At 51.7% G+C, this 14,626-nt stretch overlaps 6 protein-coding genes across 6 annotated transcripts; 2 read left to right on the top strand and 4 right to left on the bottom strand.

The window, feature by feature from the left end:
• The first annotated feature begins 1 nt into the window (after position 1).
• On the top strand, positions 2–1,540 carry BO80DRAFT_426876 (40S ribosomal protein eS19). Its single transcript, XM_025719878.1, has 4 exons — positions 2–128; positions 583–646; positions 699–759; positions 814–1,540. The coding sequence occupies exons 1-4, from the start codon at positions 99–101 to the stop codon at positions 1,100–1,102; spliced, it is 444 nt and encodes a 147-aa protein (XP_025573390.1). The 5' UTR covers positions 2–98; the 3' UTR covers positions 1,103–1,540.
• A 165-nt stretch (positions 1,541–1,705) lies between these two features.
• Positions 1,706–2,235, bottom strand: BO80DRAFT_436447 (uncharacterized protein; the record flags this gene model as incomplete). Its single annotated transcript, XM_025720952.1, has 3 exons — positions 1,706–1,735; positions 1,824–2,041; positions 2,121–2,235. The coding sequence occupies 3 exons, from the start codon at positions 2,233–2,235 to the stop codon at positions 1,706–1,708; spliced, it is 363 nt and encodes a 120-aa protein (XP_025573389.1).
• A 415-nt stretch (positions 2,236–2,650) lies between these two features.
• BO80DRAFT_495119 (CAIB/BAIF family enzyme) lies at positions 2,651–4,865 on the bottom strand. The gene is made up of 4 exons (XM_025723926.1): positions 4,209–4,865; positions 3,866–4,164; positions 3,316–3,816; positions 2,651–3,267 (listed from the first exon to the last, which is right to left on the bottom strand). The coding sequence occupies exons 1-4, from the start codon at positions 4,582–4,584 to the stop codon at positions 2,731–2,733; spliced, it is 1,713 nt and encodes a 570-aa protein (XP_025573388.1). The 5' UTR covers positions 4,585–4,865; the 3' UTR covers positions 2,651–2,730.
• A 4,393-nt stretch (positions 4,866–9,258) lies between these two features.
• Positions 9,259–10,781, top strand: BO80DRAFT_144063 (uncharacterized protein). The gene is made up of 2 exons (XM_025713722.1): positions 9,259–9,318; positions 9,397–10,781. The coding sequence occupies exon 2, from the start codon at positions 9,455–9,457 to the stop codon at positions 10,598–10,600; it is 1,146 nt and encodes a 381-aa protein (XP_025573387.1). The 5' UTR covers positions 9,259–9,318; positions 9,397–9,454; the 3' UTR covers positions 10,601–10,781.
• Positions 10,782–11,447: 666 nt separating this feature from the next.
• On the bottom strand, positions 11,448–12,314 carry BO80DRAFT_426871 (uncharacterized protein). The gene has a single exon (XM_025719877.1). It carries the CDS (start codon positions 12,276–12,278, stop codon positions 11,487–11,489), a length of 792 nt encoding a protein of 263 aa, XP_025573386.1. The 5' UTR covers positions 12,279–12,314; the 3' UTR covers positions 11,448–11,486.
• A 205-nt stretch (positions 12,315–12,519) lies between these two features.
• Positions 12,520–14,251, bottom strand: BO80DRAFT_426869 (putative mitochondrial ADP,ATP carrier protein (Ant)). Its single transcript, XM_025719876.1, has 5 exons — positions 14,167–14,251; positions 13,956–13,977; positions 13,767–13,843; positions 13,341–13,586; positions 12,520–13,290 (listed from the first exon to the last, which is right to left on the bottom strand). Exons 1-5 carry the CDS (start codon positions 14,215–14,217, stop codon positions 12,727–12,729), a joined length of 960 nt encoding a protein of 319 aa, XP_025573385.1. The 5' UTR covers positions 14,218–14,251; the 3' UTR covers positions 12,520–12,726.
• Between the last annotated feature and the right edge of the window lie 375 nt (positions 14,252–14,626).

Below are 14,626 nucleotides of genomic sequence, written 5' to 3'. Positions count from 1 at the left end.
TCCTTCAACGACGACAACGACGACCCATCCTCTCACCTCGTCCCCCTCTTCAGCTTCCTTCCCTTCGATTCCCCGTTCGAGGTCCACAAGTCGCAAAAATGGGTGGTGTCACCGTTCGCGATGTCGACGTAAGTCGCTTTTTCTGAGATTGGTTGCGGTGTGGCTGGCTGGTTGGCTGGCAGGTATGGCATGGCATGGCATGGCACGGTACGGTACGGCATACGGCGAGGAATTATCAGCGATCGAAAGGATTCAGTGAAGATGAGAAAAGGTGCATACGACAATGAGCGATGACCGGGATTGCGAGAAGCGCAGGGATATCAATATATCAATCTCGATTAGGAGATGGGTTGGAAGGAGGGGGTGGCTACGCGATCGACTGGCATATTCTCCAGGATAGGGACGGATTATGAAGGGTGAATGGAAGATTGGATTCGAAACGACTGCCGCGAATATCATATACAGCATTTTTACATCTTGTCGATGCCATGCCATACCATACCGTGCCATGTTGTCATGCCAGACGCATTAGGCCATACGCAAATTATCTGAGGATGGAGGCTGACGAAATTCATGGTATAGGCGCAGAAGTTCATCGCTGCTTACTCTGCGTTCCTGAAGCGTCAGGGAAAGCTCCCCATTCCTGGTTGGTGATACCGATTCGAGAGGAACGACAATCAGGACTAATGTATCGATAGGATGGGTTGACACTGTCAAGACCTCCTGCTCTAACGAGCTCCCTCCCCAGGACGCCGACTGGTACGACTGAATCGCCATGATTGATAATCTCTCTCGAGAATCTGACGGAAATAGGTACTACGTCCGCGCCGCCGCCGTCGCTCGCCACATCTACATGCGCAAGACCGTCGGTGTTGGTCGTCTCCGCAAGGTCCACGGCTCCGTCAAGAACCGTGGTTCCCGCCCCAACCACCACGTCGATGCCTCCGGCTCCGTTGACCGTAAGGTCATCCAGTCCCTCGAGAAGATCGGTGTCCTTGAGCACGATGAGGACAAGGGTGGTCGTCGTATCACCCAGAGCGGCCAGCGTGATCTGGACCGTATCGCCAAGACCACCGTTGACGAGGAGGAGGACGACGAGTAAATATCTTAGTCCTTTGGATGTGGTTGCATCTCAAATAATGAAAAAGTCCTGATGTTACTTTTTTTCTCCTCCCAACCTCCTATGACCACTTCCGCCTCCTTGTGTCTGATATACCCGCTGGTTTGTTGAGGAATTAGGGGGCCGAGGTGCCGTTGGGTGGATGGATTGGATGAGTGGCTATGACAGGGGAGAGGATGAAGTCATGTTTTCAGTTATTGTTCATGCCGGGCATATGGGCAATCAATTGGCATCTGGCAAGATGGAACTTTTATGATTAGTAGATGCCTTGTATGAGTACGGTACGGTACGGAGTGATTCTGCACTCATTGTAGTCAACGGCGATAAACCATCCCATTAGAGATGCATTCCATCAAGGGATATACAGCATGCGGATATTGCATCTAGACAGCAACCATACACAACCAAGTATACCCAGCTACTACCCTATACAATGCCTTCCACCATCTATATAGTATATACAACCATTCCCAACCCAACCCTAAGCACCTACCTAATACCCCCATCACCTATCACCCCAGATCCAGATCCCCACACCCAACCCCAGCACATCATACCGTCCTCCCCAAACAACAAATATAGCATTTATTTTCTCCCCGACTGCGCCGACGGATCCTACCACCAACACACATTAGCCCAATCCAACCCTCCCCCCCCCACCACCCACCCATCACCCATCAAAGGAAAAAGGGGGAAAACATACCAAATAAACCTGATAAAACCTCATCTTATCCACCTTTTCATCAAACACGACCCTCCCCGCCCAAGGCACCTGAATCTCACTCCCCGGATCCGATCTCAGAATATACTTGACCGTCCCGTAAAGCATGAGTTCTCGATCCCCCCCGAAGTAGATTCGCTCGGGGGAGTGGGTGCGGCGTAAGACGTGCGTCCAGAGGGAGTGCCGAAGAGAAAGTATCTCTAGTCATGTTTCATTGTATATTGTTAGTAGGTTTGGTTTATAGGATAGGATAGGATAGAATAAGTATATGAAGCATACCATCTGCTCCCTTGGCAACTCTAGAGCCCATAATCAGCGTCGCGTCATCCGTGAAACTCGCCACGTATTGCTCATGTTGGGATTCGTCGTCGCTGAGGCGGTAGAAATTCTCCATGACGGAGATTAGGGCCGCGCTGGTGGGGGGGGAGAGGGGGGGGGGAGAGGTGATTTGGTAGGTCATTCTGCTTTTTCTTATCTCTTTCTTTCTTTCTTGCGTTTGGGTATTTGGTGTGGTGGAGGGCAGGGGGTGGGTGTTTATTTTGTGTGTAGATTTAATTGAGTATTGATGATGAAGGGGGGAGGAGGAGGAGTGAGGGGTAGTATACTCCGTAGAATTGGAGAAGTTGTGGTGATGTAAGAGAGTGAGAGTGGTGTCGGGCCGATGGAATCTATCCGATGGATGATGGATGGAAGTGGAACGCATCCGATCGGGGTGGAGGGATGAGTATCCGGCTTGGCTGGTGGGTTTTCATTCGTAAGATTAAAGTAATTGATTACATTTGGACATTGTATTTGGCATCAGATGTGCTGGCTTTTGTAGATATTAGTCAGGTGATGTGTAGTGCGACAGCTGCAGGATGATGAAATGTACAGTATGTATCTAGTCATATCAAATTAATCCTCGATCCGTCTCGAAATCCTCCCAGCTCGCTCGGTCCGTTCCATTCGGTCGACTGGCCCGCTCAAACTTGTTCTCGACCCCATCAATCTCCGCGATGGGTCGGACAACCTCAATCTCCGCATTGTAGGCCTCGGAATACCACTTCTCTGTCAGTGCCTCCGCTCCCGCTTCTTCCGGGGCTTGGTATAGGTGAGGGAACCGACGCTGCATAATCTTCAACACGGTGGAGGAGATGCGGTCCACGCTGTCGCAATGGCGCAGCTGGAAGAACTCCGGCGGCTGCGCAGCGCGCATCTTCTCCTGCACGGCCTCTGAGTACTGTCCGACGGCGAACAGGAGCAGATCGTAGTGCATCAAGGATGCCTTGCCGTGGTACGAGCCACCGGATTTGGCCCGGTGGTAGAGTCCCGTCAGCGCGGCGATGGCTCCCATGCATCCCGTACCGTAGTCGGAGATGGGAAATGGGGGAACCATGGGTGTCGAGAGACCCATAAACTGTCCCTGGGCCCATGCAACTCCGGTCACCTGTATGCCAGTCAGCGATTACTCAGGATCGTATCGCATCAGTCTTACGCAGTCGGCAATCTGCTGCCAGCCCGGACGGCCGGCCCATTCACCCTCGTATCCAAAGCAGTTCTCATTCACGTACACGATACCCTTTCCGCGCTTCTCGGCCAGAGAAGCAAGGGTATTGGCGCCATAGCCCAGCTTCTCCAAAGCGCCGGGCCGGTATCCATCCACGAGCACATCTGCGTTAGCCAGGAGCTCTTCGAACCGACGCCGACCCTCTTCAGTCTTGAGATCCAAGTCTGCTGCGTGCTTGCCCATGTTCCCGTCCACTTGGAAGAAAGGGACATCAGACAGATTCGGGCTGGTAATCTTCAGAACATCCGCGCCGTACTCGGTCAAGATGCGGGCAACAGTAGGACCGGCAATGATACGGCAGAGCTCCAGGACCTTGACTCCTTCGAGGATTTTCTTGCTTCCGCTACGACTGGCAGGGAAGGGGGTCGGGGGCAGATCACCGGCCAAATGAGTAACCTTCCATGGGGGCTCCTGGATGTTCAATTTGCCCTAATACCATGTCAGCATTGCTCACGACCATTGCGCAACCGAAACATACATGTGGAGTGTTCTTAAAGTCCTCATACTTGAATGCCGTCACACCTGCCTGTCTTCTTTCCTTGTTCATTTCCTCCAACTCCGCAGCGCTATACTTCTGTACGTGGCTCTCGATAACTTTGATGATCTCCTCGTAGTCCGTCAGATCCGGACGCTGTCCTTCCAAGCCGATCATATTCAGCGTCGTCGTGGCCTCCAAGGAGCCGTGGATATGAAAGTACTCGTCCTGGTTCTTGGTCTTGTAGAGGTTTGCGGACATTCGGCGATAGCCATTGGACTGAGCTGCAAGCAAATCCGTATCTACATCCATTAGCTTATGATTACGGCCTAAGCACAAGACTCACCTTTCAGCTTCTTCTTGACCTCGGGGTCCAACTTGGATAGCCCGGCCACCTTGGCCATGTATGCCTGGGAACCAAACGCAGTAGCCCGCTCCAGACTAATCTTGACATTGCGCTTCTGAGGGCAGTACCGCAAATCCGCAATTGCGCCTGCCACGGATCCCTCAACACCCTTCAAAGCAGCCAAAGTCTCCGTCTCCTTGAAGGGGATCGGGTAATAGATCTCATCGTGTGTGGAGGTGAACGACACGGCATCTCGTCTCTCAACTACCTCTGTCGGCAAGCTGAGGCGCTCCGCTTGGTCGCACAGAAAAGAGAAAATGCGACCTGTCTCGCGAACAGGCGAATAGTCGGTCCCCGCAGCCGAAGTAGCCGCCATGATGTCAGTGGATGATAGGTGAACGTTCCGTGAGTATGTGAACACACTTCTGCTTCAAGCTGCAGAACTAAAAATCTCCAAAGTACCCCCTCCGCAGTTTGGGTAGTCCGAATAATATATGCAATGCAGTCCTTATCGGACGAATTTCGGCAACGTTGGACTCCTCAAGGTGGATATTGCGCCGGGTCTATTCCGAGAATGTGTCCGTCGGGTGGATGCACTTCTGTCGACCGATCGGCAGACGACATGAGTAGGAAGACATTGCGCTACTTAGGAGGCGAATGATGTCCAGGATAAGGCGCAAGGCAACCCCGCAGAGATGATTCCGAAAGGTGGAACGGGATGGGGAAGCGCTTTTCGGATGCCGGCCGACAAGATCGGAAGCGGAACACGGCTGTGACGTCGGCTGCGATAAGCTATCATTCATCGAGAAGACTGCCTCAGATCAACCTTTGCCTTTGGTGGGAAACAATTCATTGGTATAATTGAATGCACCTTTTTTTTTTCAGACTGCGAGCCATCAAGCTGGATGCCATCGTAGACCATACTCGCAGACATAGGTTGTTCGTATAGGGAGACCTGAAGGGGAAGAAACCAGGCACGGGCTTGATTTTAGGAACTTCTTCATCACCAATACCATTGCCTCGAACCATGAGAGCATTGGGAGCTCAGTCACATATCGTATACTAGTAGGGACTCCCAGCCAATTTTGGGCCAACATATCTGCTTGTGCACGTAGCTTACATGCTCTGACCTGGGGGCTGAGTTAATAGTTGCACAAGTGCGGGTGAACAAGGCACGGACATATTTGGTCTGCAAGATAAGGAGACCTATAGTTCTCTGCGCAATGTATGGCTTCTTTGTCTCTGTCAAATGCTCATGACTGTATACCACGTGGAGTGAAGTTTAGTCTTGAGTAAGGAATAGGAACGAGGCACAAGCCAACAGGGCCTCAAAGCTATGCATGAAATTGATTGTGCCAGGCTGTGCATATAGCAGCTGTTCTGAAAAGGCTTATATGCTGCTTAGCATTTTAATCGCACCTAACAGTATCTTGCATTGCATGAGCCGGTATCTGCAACCATAATTTAGATGAAAGGCATGCTGTAGCCTTTTCTTCTGGCAGAATTCACAGTTCAGTAGTGGTAGCCAGCAGTTGTGTTACTACTTTCTAGTAGCCGCCAGTCAGCTGCATCTCTCGATCATGCAACGTTTGGGACTTCCGTCTAGCCCGCTGAAGCATCTCAGACCAACGACAGCAGATAGTAAGTACTAAGTGAGGATACTATTTATCAGATACCCCGTCCGAATAAACTTGGTGCGAGAGGCGATGGTGCCCGGTGGCTCATTCCCAGTGTCCAATATATAAGTTGCAGGGGCTGGAAAAGAATACGTTGGAAGTATCCAATCGATTAAAACACGGATCCCAGCTTGGATCATCTGCTGTCTATATTTGAGGCGACAATCGCAAGATGATGGGGCATTTGTCCCTTTCAGTCATCATGACTCCAGAGCTGTGGGAGTAAGAAGGATCCACCATCTCCTAGATTTATAAGAGGATTGTTAACTGATCCTGATGCTGGGTAAGTCATGGTGCATCACTCCACAAGTCATAAGTGGCCTGGTAGCAGATATTGAACTGCGATGCTGACCCCGTCCCCAGGAAATCATCCTCCAGTATCATTGTCACTTCGGAGTGAGCATCATACTCAAGCTGTTTGATTTGCTCTGGCAATTTATAGGTATCCTAGATCATGAACACCTGATATGTCAGCAAAGTCAACGGCTTTGGCTTTCACCACGACGTAAACCTTCTTTTCAAGCTTTAATAAAGAGTATCCGTGCGGACGACTTTGGACTGCGAGTGGCAGATAGAGACCTAAGCGGTGTCCACAACAGCAATCGTCTGTCCGATAGTCATGCAGATCGGCTGTAGAATTGACCAGTAGCAGAAGATATCCGAGTGCGCCGGATAGCAGGGAAAGTAGTAATAGGCCTGTAGGACAGCACAGTATCCGTAGCCATATGCATGAAGATGAAGCCAAAGCTACGCCAGATCAGATCAATTTGTTGTGTCGATGTGGTTTGCAGTCTCATCAAACATCATGACAAGACAGGATACGCTGTTCTAGAAATACTCCGTGGTGCCTACTAGGATACGCCGTACGGAGTACCACCTTGAAAACATTGGTTGCCATACAGCTACCCGTTTTGGATTGCAAATATGCGCGGTATGATGGTATTAAGAAAAGACGAGGCAAACCTTGCTAGTTAGATAACTACACAGCCACATCACAGAATGTAACTAGTAAGTACTATAGTAGCTAGTTATTTAATGACCTAAGTTGTGGTCTGTGCCTGCTGCATATCTAGTTGCCACCAGTCAACATATTTATTAATCGAGCGAGTCCCACATACTACCTTTCAAACATGAAGATCTCATTCAAGACAGCCCTAGATTGGATTCCTATTACTATATACTCCATCTGATTGATGCAATCCAATTTAAGTGGGCGTGACAAGTCAGATCGATCCGTTGATCGGTGCTAAGAACAAGAATAGAAGCTCTCACCGTTTACTCTGTATGTACTCTGTAGTACTGGACAGCATCTCTAGTTCGGTCGTGCCCGAATAGTCTTCCATTAGTCCCCAATTATTGAACCCACTCAGATATTATTAACAACAATCGTGCTACTTACTCTAATTTAATCGATCGGTATCTCGATGCGCTATTTAATTTCATGTCAACCATGTCAATAATCCGTCCATGCGCTGAGACTCAAATACCCCCATCTCTAGTCATTCTTTAGTGGAGGGGCAATGTTGATCGCATGCGGTATGAGGGAAAGTAAAACCGAACGAGAAAAGGAAAAAAGGTCCGGGCGTCTGTCCAGACATCACGAGCAAACCCTAGCCACTTAGCGACTGACGCAACCCCAACCGACATCCCAACCAACCTGACGGACTGTACGACTATCTACGTAACCTTTCTTTCGTCCTGCAAGACCAAAGCCGACATCGATAGTCGAGCACCGTACATGATGCAATGACCGGGACACTGAAACGGGAAGCAGGTCGTTGACCCAATCAAGGAGGGTCCAACCGATCCTACAATTGATATTCGCTAGTCAAATAAAAGGCCCCTCTAGCATCACGTTGCTTTGGCAATTGGCATCCGAAAATTGGGAGGAGGACCCGGTTTAACCTAAACGGCCAACCCACCCATGAATCCCGCACACAAGGAACATTCCACTTTACGCTTCTGCAAAACTCTCCATGGAGGGGGGGGGTGTGTGGGATGTGCAGCCACTCACCACCCGACCACCTGCGCATGTGCAGTGCCCGACATCCCACGTGCCGTCATTAAGGGTGGCTATCGCGTACCACGAATCGACGAGAGGTGTAAGTAGGGCTGTTACCCTGGCCCAGTCTGCAACCAACCCTCCTGGACGCGGGGGCGCACGGGCACGAGGCACCGGACTTGATATGCTCGATGGCTCGTCGATCGATGGAAACGGGTGGAAAGGTCGATTCCTCTGACCAAGGAAGTGGATAGCTGCTGCTGTATAGGTCCCATCTAAATTACCTCATTTGGGGTTTGGGATTCAACGGGTTCTGTTGGGTTTGGACGGTATCACAGGCTCCGTCATAGGGCTCCATGGAGTCGGTCGGAATTGAAGGTGATGACGAAAGCATCTCGAATGTGGGGGCAACTGAATCGTATGGATTGTGATTTATGATCGCAGTGGCTTCTATATTGTACTACGACTTGTGGTTTCTTTAGTAGGGCGACGCCATTCAGCACCGGACAGTGTGAGCGATAAGCCGGTGTGGAAACCCACGAACCGACGACAATACCACCGCTCGGCCAGACGGTAAGATAACCAGCGATTGTAACCAGGGCCGATTGCCCCGGAACCTCCCGGCGCTGTCTACAGCGGGCCTGAGGCGCCGCAGCCAATCAGCGGGGCCACGGGCCGGCTGGGACTGGTTGCGTTCGTAAGAGGGCGGTATGGGGCGGTAAGAAAGTCTGACAGGACCTGGACTCGGGATTGAGTTGGATAAGGGGCAGCGGCGACTTGGAGAGATAAGAGGGTCACACTGGACGACGATGTACCTTACTACCTGCTAGTAAAGCCTTAAAGGAGCAGGTCATCCCACACCCCCCCGGTTGATACTCAGTATCTCACCGGCAGGCAAACAAAATACCGTATTGCAATAATACCTCAGGCTCCTTTGGGGTTTTGGCGTTCTGACCGTCCATCTGGCACCGAACGGCGGCGCCGGCTGACAGACATTCCATTATTGCTATTCTTACTACTATTGACGGCCTGCAACTCCCACTCCTTGCTTTCCCCCTCCTTCTCCTCTCCGTCTCATCTCTCCTTCTACTTACCGACTCCTTCCTCCTCTCGACCTACTTGTCCAGAACTTCCAACGCTCATCCCCCCGTTCTTGTGGCTCGATCCTCCTCCCCTGGTTCTCGTCGTCCCAACTGTCGCGTCTCCCTTATCAATCCTCCTGCTAGTACGCTGAGTTAGCGCGTCGCATCGCATCTACCCTGCATACTACGCTTCAGCGTTGCGTCTGCACAGCTGTTCCGTCTGCGATCTGCCTCTGACAGTGCGCCGTGAGTGAAATCTTAATTCCTTGGTCCCTTTTTTTGGTTTGGTTCTTTTGGGTCCCTTTTTGCCTCCGAGGCGTGAATCTTATACTTCCAGTCGTCTCTTTATTGTGGGACTTAGTCATCTCTTCCATTGTTCGGAGACCGGCAGTGATTGGTGGATTGCCTTCTGACTCATGTATTTACAGATTAGCCACCCAAAGTCCAAACAACAATCAGATCCTCTCGCTGATCTCTACGCTCAACATGGCTTTCATGAATACCACTTCCAGCATTGCCATGGCCCTTGCTGGCAAGACGGCCTCTGTTGATATTCCCAAGCCGCGTTCCGGCTTCCCCATGGGGGGCCGCGACTCCGCTCGCCCTGGACATCCTGCGATGTTGCCTACTCCGCCCAACTCCATATCCCCCACTTTGCCTCCGCAGGGCTTCAGACGACAGGACGCTAATCCTGGCTACTCCCCGCTTGCCTCTTCGCATGTGGAGTCCGATGTCGACCTCGAAGATCCCGCCGATCATGCGAACAGTCCTAACGGCGCCCACGGCGCTGCTCATAACCTAGATAGCACCGGGGCCATCACCCCTGGAATGTTGGCCAAGTGCCACCTTCCAGAGATCATGCTTCAGCATGGCCCCTTGGCGATTCGCCACCTGATGGGCTACCTGACGACTTGCGTCCCAGGTTTCTCAAGAATCCCCCCTGCCAAAGCGCGCAGGCTGGTGGTGGCTGCGCTGGAGGGTCGCGGCAGCGATGATAAGACTGGCGGTCGTGACGGCGATGTGATATTCGAGAAAGTTGGCTGGGGTCGCTGGGACGCTCGCCGTCGTGGTGAGCAGTCTCGGGATGCGCAACACCTCAACGTGTCGCCACCCTCTAGCGTCTCCAACTCTTTCCCGCAGCGCGGTATGCAAATCCCTACCAAGCGGGAGAGCATGCAGCCCTATGGCAGTAGCATCACGGGCGATTCGGCTGTCTTCTCATATTCCGAAATGGATTATGGTGGACATGACATTAGCATGCTGGAACATGAGGCAGATAAGATGTCTCTCGATGGGAATGAACGCGAGTACTGCTCGTCGTCTGAGGCTCCAGATGACGAGATGCAGGATGATGACTGGGGTGAAGAAGATGTTACTGACGAGGAAGATTGGGCCCAGATAGGTGCTGCAGCGCTCCGCGCGCGATCTTTGAATGCCACGGGTGGCTTCATGCACGGGGCGCTTCCATCGCCGCAGCTCCGCGGCGGGGGACCCGCTGCATCCTCACTGGCAAAGTCCGCACCGCGCAGAATACCTGTGCAACAGCTTGGCTTTACTCTCCCAGAAGGCGTCATGGACGACCGGGAAGAGCGTGCAGCTGTTGAAGCACTCTTACGACTTGGGTCGATGTAATGTTATATATCACCGAAGCGTTGCGAGACATTCATACCCGCAACGCCTGCATTCCTTGATGGTTGAGGCTGGACCTATCGATACATACCTTTACGTTCTACGAATGATTCTTTGAAAGAATTCCCAGCAAGCTGGACGACGTTACGATTCGACTGGATCGATCCGACGATGCATTGGGTGGGTTGGGATTGGCCCGGCGTTTATCTTACATTATCTTGATAATGACATCGACCTTGATCGATGGGTTCTACTGATTTGGCGTTTGGGGCGTTTCAACACATATGCTCCCTACCACTCTCCATTCTTGCACTTATTGGGCATTTGCATGACGATTCGACAATGGACTACTTTATCCATGCCGTTATTTGGTTCTTGACACGCTGAGAATGCGTCTGGACCGCCTGCAGTGATGCGAGGCTTGTGAATACATACATACATAGATTAATACATTTATGCTATGAGTCATAGCATAGTATACATATAACACTTTCTACTCTTCATGATTGTCTCATCATAACAAAGTATATAGCATACATAGGTCACCTTGTGATTCATGATACTGTTCTATACCCAAGTGCTGTTCTATCCATCATTACTGTCAACCCTAGTCAATCATTTATTCATTCATCATTCCTTACTTTCCTAGTTAGATTACCTAAATACACCCAGCCCATACTCCAAACCAACCAAAATACAATACAAATAACCCATACCAAACAACCCAGCCCAGCCCAGCTCAGCCCAATAGAAATACCCCAACCCAACTCGACCCAACCCGACCCAACCCAGCCAAACCAAACCACAACCCAAACACCAATCCACCACCCCTCTTCCCCCCCCCCCCCTACACCAAACCCCACTCAAGATAATGAAAGATGAAACAAATTCACCGATCATGAACCTCATTAATCCTCCTCCACACCTCAGCCTCCACCTCCCCTAACTTCCTCCCCGCCGATCTCAACCACCCCTTCGCCCCAGCGACCCATCCCTCCCCTTCATCCTCATCTACCGCCACTTGTCCTGAGGAACCGGGTTCATAGTATGGTAGTTGTCCGTGGCCTGCGATGCCAGGATTAGGACTGATACCAGTGGTGGCGGCGGTGGTGGTAGGGGGCTGGTAGAGGGTTGAGTAGGGGGTTGTTGTGGAGTTTGGGGTTGGGTCATAACTGCCATAGGTGCCGTAGCTGCCGTAGGTGCCGTAGGTGGGGGTTGGGTTGGGGGGGTTTTCCGGGGAGGTGGGTTGAGGGACAGGGGGATGAGTGATTGTAGGATGTGGTGCGGGTATGTCGCCTGCTTTCGGGGGTGGAGGGATAGAGGATGTGGTGGATGTTGGAGCTGGGTTTGTGGTGGAGGTAGAGGTAGGAGGAGGGACTGGGTGGGCGCCGGGTTGGGGTGGTGGAGGGGAGGTGGTAGATGGGGGATTGGTGGTGATGGTGGTGGTTGTTGGAGCGGGGAGGGTGGATGGAGATGTAGATGTAGCTAATGGTGAGGATGATGAGGAGCCGGTTTGTGGTGGGAGATCGCTGGCTTGCGCGGCGGCGTAGATGGGTGAGTATGCTGGGGCCGTTGCGGTTGCTGAGGTGGTTGCGGGTTCGGATGGGAGGGAGTTGTCGTGATCTGGGCCTGGGCTCGAGGTGCGGGGAGGAATCCCGTCTGGGGATGAAGCGGTTGTCATGTTGGAATTGGGAGATGTGGTGGACGTTGATCAGGATACAGAATAGTTGAAGCAAGCTATTGCATGCTCGCGGAGCTCAAGCTGACAGACGTCATGAGCTACGCCACACGTGATATATTACAATGGTCATGTGACTAGACGGTGAAAATTTCACGTCAAGCTTACGGACACAGGCAGACTGAGCCAACACATACAGACTGATTTTGATATCAAGGTCAAGTACAGGCAAGTACAGTTGGAGAAAAAAAAAAAGAATAAGCTTGCAGGCAGTAAAATACAACTGGTACAAGAGGATATATCACAAGATTCTATGCTCAAGATTATCGATACCACTCTTGACGCATATTTCTATCCTCCTCCGCACCGCCCAGTACCTGGTAGTCACACCAGCTACTGGCAACCCCTTCCCCGAATTCATATTGGAAACGGCTTGAACTGAATCAAGCGTTTAACCGGAACCACCCTTGTACTTCTTGCCGAAGAGGATGAGCTGGACCTGGTCGTAGATAGACAGGACACCAGCACCGGCAACACCACGGAGGATGTTAGCACCGGCACCCTTGAAGAGAGACTTGACACCCTCCTTGGCGACGATCTGGCGGCAGGCATCCATGGAGGACTTGTACTTGACGGCCTCACCGGAGGTCATCATCATACGACGACGGATGGTGTCCAGAGGGTAAGAAGCAATACCAGCACCAGTGGTGACAGTCCAGCCGAGCAGGAAAGAAGCAAGGAAGTTACCCTCAAGGGCACCAACCAGGACAACGGGCTTGATGGAGTCGTACATGCCGAAGTACAGACCACGGTAGACAACAATACCAGCAACAGAGGGACCGAAACCACGGTAGAGACCGGCAATACCGTCGGAGGCGAGAGTCTTCTTGTAAACGTCAACGAGACCGTTGAACTGACGGTCACCACCGCCCTTGGCGGACTTGGCGTCGTTGGCAAGACGGGTACGGGCGTAGTCGAGGGAGTAGACGAAGAGGAGGGAAGTGGCACCAGCAGCCTGATACATGTTAGCTCTTGCTCCTAAGGGAGAGAATCGAGGGTACATACACCACCGGAGGCAAGGTTACCCATCATCCACTTGGTGTATCCATCACGCTCCTTCTTGTAGGAGAACATGGACTTGTAGGTATCACGGAAGGCGAAGTTGAGAGCCTGGGTGGGGAAGTAACGGATGACGTTGGCAGTGTTACCTCTCCACAGGGAGACAACACCCTCGGAGGCGGCGGTACGACGGAAGCAGTCAACGATACCGTTGTACTTGCGGTCGAGACGGCCAGCGCGAAGCATCTCATCCTGAAAGGAATGTATTAGCACGTGTCCTAGCCAATCGCGTGCCGGACTGTTCGGCCCGAAAATCTTTGCGACGAGGTAATTGGTGATCTTCAACCCGGAGAGAAGCCTTGTCGAAGATGCAATTGCCGATACAAGATGTTTCGGTCGGCCAGTCCGGATGTGGTATGAGGCTTAACCAACCTGGTTCTGGATGAGGAGCTTGATACGCTCGATGGGGGCAGCAGCAGTCTTGGAGACGGCAGCGGAAACACCACCCACTGCATACCCAGTTAGTAACAATTCATTATAGTGAAAAATTGTGTGTTGTCGATGGGAATTGATTGATTGTGATGAAAACCGATCAGTCAAGGCGACTCGGGATGCACATACTCAGGAAGTCGACAACGAATCCCTGTGAAAATTTTTATCAGCAAGCTATTCCAGCAACAATGGCCATCAACCGGCCCAAACCATCGACCTATCGTGTCTCCAAGGAACACCGAACTCGATCTTCAACCTCGAAGACCATTTTGAGCTCATTCCATCGAGAGCGCGACATCCGACGACCTGGTCAAGCTGTCAAGGGAGAATGGCAACTTACGGGCATGCCGAAGACGGTCTTCTCGGCCTGGTTAACGTCACCTCCAGCCATTTTGACGGTGATGAACGGAAACTAAGGAAAAAAAGAGAGGAGATGATAGTGCCAAACAAACAGACACTTCAAGGGGATGAGAGAAGAAAGGAAGAGAAAGGGAAGGGGAGGAAGAAAAAATAGCGAGCGAAGGGCTCTTGTAAGCGGGAAGAAGCGAGCGGAGACGCTAGGACGGTCTTGGGTTTTTCGCTGGCCTGAATTCGCAGTGGCAGCGGCGGCGATGGGCGGCCGGATTGGTTGGCCCGGTCCGGAGTAGGGAGGTCCTCCCATTGTAGGGGGGGAAACCGAAAAAAAAAAAAATAAAAAACTAAAAAAAACTGGACCCGGCGCTAATGCTGGCCCAGGCAACGAGCGCCGATATCTCCCGATTGCGCCAGTAACCATCCCGACCGCTGGCATTATTGGGAAG

The sequence above is a fragment of the Aspergillus ibericus genome (genome assembly GCF_003184845.1).
Source record: "Aspergillus ibericus CBS 121593 unplaced genomic scaffold BO80scaffold_31, whole genome shotgun sequence".
Classification (NCBI taxonomy): Eukaryota; Fungi; Ascomycota; class Eurotiomycetes; order Eurotiales; family Aspergillaceae; genus Aspergillus; species Aspergillus ibericus.
This window is presented reverse-complemented; position numbering and strand designations above follow the sequence as displayed.

What these genes read in the sequence shown, in the direction of transcription:
- BO80DRAFT_426869 (XM_025719876.1), bottom strand. Translation starts at nt 14,217, where the DNA reads ATGGCTGGAGGTGACGTTAACCAGGCCGAGAAGACCGTCTTCGGCATG. An exon ending in AGACCGTCTTCGGCATGCCC is followed by an intron (nt 13,978 to 14,166) that starts GTAAGTTGCCAT and finishes AAATTTTCACAG; the next exon opens with GGATTCGTTGTCGACTTCCT. An exon ending in AGCTCCTCATCCAGAACCAG is followed by an intron (nt 13,587 to 13,766) that starts GTTGGTTAAGCC and finishes CATTCCTTTCAG; the next exon opens with GATGAGATGCTTCGCGCTGG.
- BO80DRAFT_426871 (XM_025719877.1), bottom strand. Translation starts at nt 12,278, where the DNA reads ATGACAACCGCTTCATCCCCAGACGGGATTCCTCCCCGCACCTCGAGC.
- BO80DRAFT_426876 (XM_025719878.1), top strand. Translation starts at nt 99, where the DNA reads ATGGGTGGTGTCACCGTTCGCGATGTCGAC. An exon ending in TCACCGTTCGCGATGTCGAC is followed by an intron (nt 129 to 582) that starts GTAAGTCGCTTT and finishes TTCATGGTATAG; the next exon opens with GCGCAGAAGTTCATCGCTGC. An exon ending in GGGAAAGCTCCCCATTCCTG is followed by an intron (nt 647 to 698) that starts GTTGGTGATACC and finishes ATGTATCGATAG; the next exon opens with GATGGGTTGACACTGTCAAG.
- BO80DRAFT_144063 (XM_025713722.1), top strand. Translation starts at nt 9,455, where the DNA reads ATGGCTTTCATGAATACCACTTCCAGCATTGCCATGGCCCTTGCTGGC.
- BO80DRAFT_495119 (XM_025723926.1), bottom strand. Translation starts at nt 4,584, where the DNA reads ATGGCGGCTACTTCGGCTGCGGGGACCGACTATTCGCCTGTTCGCGAG. An exon ending in GGTCAAGAAGAAGCTGAAAG is followed by an intron (nt 4,165 to 4,208) that starts GTGAGTCTTGTG and finishes TAATGGATGTAG; the next exon opens with ATACGGATTTGCTTGCAGCT. An exon ending in ACTTTAAGAACACTCCACAT is followed by an intron (nt 3,817 to 3,865) that starts GTATGTTTCGGT and finishes ACATGGTATTAG; the next exon opens with GGCAAATTGAACATCCAGGA.